The sequence below is a fragment of the Priapulus caudatus genome, unplaced genomic scaffold, assembly GCF_000485595.1.
Source record: "Priapulus caudatus unplaced genomic scaffold, Priapulus_caudatus-5.0.1 Scaffold1, whole genome shotgun sequence".
Classification (NCBI taxonomy): Eukaryota; Metazoa; Priapulida; class Priapulimorpha; order Priapulimorphida; family Priapulidae; genus Priapulus; species Priapulus caudatus.
The window spans coordinates 1,675,789-1,678,082 of NW_014577062.1; the positions used below are offsets into that span (position 1 = coordinate 1,675,789).

The 2,294-nt window shown below is 41.5% G+C and overlaps 2 protein-coding genes across 3 annotated transcripts in view; both read left to right on the top strand.

The window, feature by feature from the left end:
• LOC106810536 (UDP-glucuronosyltransferase 2B31-like) overlaps positions 1-2,294 on the top strand; it is a 10,152-nt gene that overhangs the window by 5,069 nt on the left and 2,789 nt on the right. The window contains exons 2-5 of one of the 2 annotated variants that reach the window (XM_014813952.1): positions 613-759; positions 1,600-1,689; positions 1,946-2,081; positions 2,229-2,284. In XM_014813952.1, coding sequence (XP_014669438.1) covers positions 613-759; positions 1,600-1,689; positions 1,946-2,081; positions 2,229-2,284 — 429 coding nt within the window. The remainder of the gene's footprint in view (positions 1-612; positions 760-1,599; positions 1,690-1,945; positions 2,082-2,228; positions 2,285-2,294) is intronic. The other variant, XM_014814034.1, reaches the window with a different exon arrangement.
• The window catches only part of LOC106810670 (2-hydroxyacylsphingosine 1-beta-galactosyltransferase-like), a 27,680-nt gene that overhangs the window by 4,335 nt on the left and 21,051 nt on the right, over positions 1-2,294 (top strand). The gene's annotated exons all lie outside the window — the stretch shown is intronic.

The window sequence follows — 2,294 nt, forward strand, 5'->3', positions numbered from 1 at the left end:
ATCTTCGCCACAAGATCAAAGACGGCGGATTCGACTACGTCATCATTGATCAGTCAGACGCGGTCGGTCACCTGCTGGCGAACTACGTTAACAAGCCATTCGCTATTGTTCATAACTTACCATCAAACACGATAATCTACGGAGAAGGTGGCTCCCCACTCGTGCTCTCCTACACTCCGACACACGGCATGTATCGTACGACGCACTTCAGCGACAAGATGACGTTTCTAGAACGTGTGCACAACGTGTTTCATTACGTCATTGATAAAGTGTTTGTCCACGTCACACTTAAGAGATCGATGAACGCATTCGGCTGGTCGCACGGTTTGCTGCAGGCAAGAGTATAACGTTAACCAGATGATATTGTATTATAAGCCTTAGAGTTGTCATTAGCGACGAATCTTCTAATTTAATCACAAGATTGTCCCACCAATTGTACAAATTTACTAAAAATATGAATAAACTATTTTAAACGAAAATTTGATTAACTTGTATAATTAACCTAGTCATACGGAATCTCTTACAGCGTAAATTGCGTTGAAATGATTCATTTCTGAAAAGCAAATCGGTGTCAGCTTATACATGTAAATAATGTTATCTATACCATTTTAGTCGCACGAGAGATACGAACGAATTACAGACAGGGCAGCGCTAGTGCTTTTCTCTAGCAACCCTGCGTTCGACCATCCACGCCCTACGATGCCCCACGTCCAGCATACTGGTGGTCAGCTCTGCCAGCCGTTAAAAGCGCTGCCTCAGGTAAAATAGTAGCGAGTGTGTATCCAGAATCTTAAACCTCTCTGCATGTATTTCGCGAGTAGGTTACCGAATGCAAATATTAAGACCACCACTCTTCCACGAGACAATGCGGTTTCATGAATCACTGTTCGTCCTCAGACTACGGTTATCTTACACAAGTGATAGAAAATTTAGTGGAACGAGTGTGTGATGTAATACCTCTCAGATACACAAATAATGGTAGATCATTTTTCGTACATTTCACTCTTGATATATTTTAATTCTTGCTTTAAAATGGGGAATGGCGCCGGTGTAGATTTGTCGCCACAACACAATTCACAGGCATTCGACAATATCGTCAGCTAGCTATCTGATTAGCTGATACGTTGATGTTGATTACTCGATCTCAGAATAGCAGATTTTGATTGCATAAACTATAGTCAAGTGGAATATTAGAACCTTATCCTACCTATGATACACTGGCTTCATACGCTGTGTTTCGTACGTAATGTCTGGCAAATTCTGTGGAGCGCAGTTTGCCCATCCATGAAATATGAGATGATTAGGCGTCACCGCTGTTTGTGAGATACACTAGTTTTCACAAACAGTAACAGAGTATTTCGTCTCACAATTAAATATCTAAGTTATTGCATCAAATTAGCCCACTGACTTACGGCGTAAGATCTCCTGCCCCCAGCCTACACAAGCGCCCAGCGCGTGTCGTCAACGAGGTATATTTGATTAATTGGTATGTTGCTGTTGAAATGTCGACTTCAGAATCAAAAATCCTGAAGCCTGCATAATGTGGATCATTCTACTCAGTCGGATGTAAAGATCATTATTTATTTGCCTTTCTCGCAGAAACTGGATGATTTGCTAGCGAGGACTAATAGAAAAGTGATATACATGTCATTCGGTACTCTCCTGCACGGACCGGGCGGTTTGAACGAGGTAAGGCCGCGCATGCGTAATGGGTGTCTTTAGTTATCACACCATCGCCAGCCAGGCACATTGAGGCAAATAGCATAATTACCGCGCAGGAATTTTAACTTTTGACTTTCTCCAATATGCTCTATGAATGGGAGCTTTATCTACGCGAGGTGATGACATTAACGGTGCCATTATTTCGGCAATTCAATCTTGAACGAAAATAGATTTTAAAAGTTGTAATATGCATAGCGTTGTTCTCTTTCCCCCCGTTTTTCAGAACCAGCGTTTTAAGACTGCGCTTCTAGGTGCTGTCTCTAATCTACCGTACCTATTCATTATCGCTAACTTCAACATGACCGGACTTCCAACAAACGTTGTCACATTGGAATGGGCACCGCAGAATGATCTACTAGGTAATGGAGTGAACTAACGAAATAATATAAACGAAATAAAATTTAGACGCAGGCATGTCACTAGTATTATCAATAGCACACGAGCCAAGATTTTACGTGCTCTTCATAGTATACAAAACAATTGAAAAAATCACGCATTTTTCACAGGTCATAGCAAGGTAGCTTCTTTTATCACACACGGTGGAATTAATGGATTATGGCAGGCGATTTGCC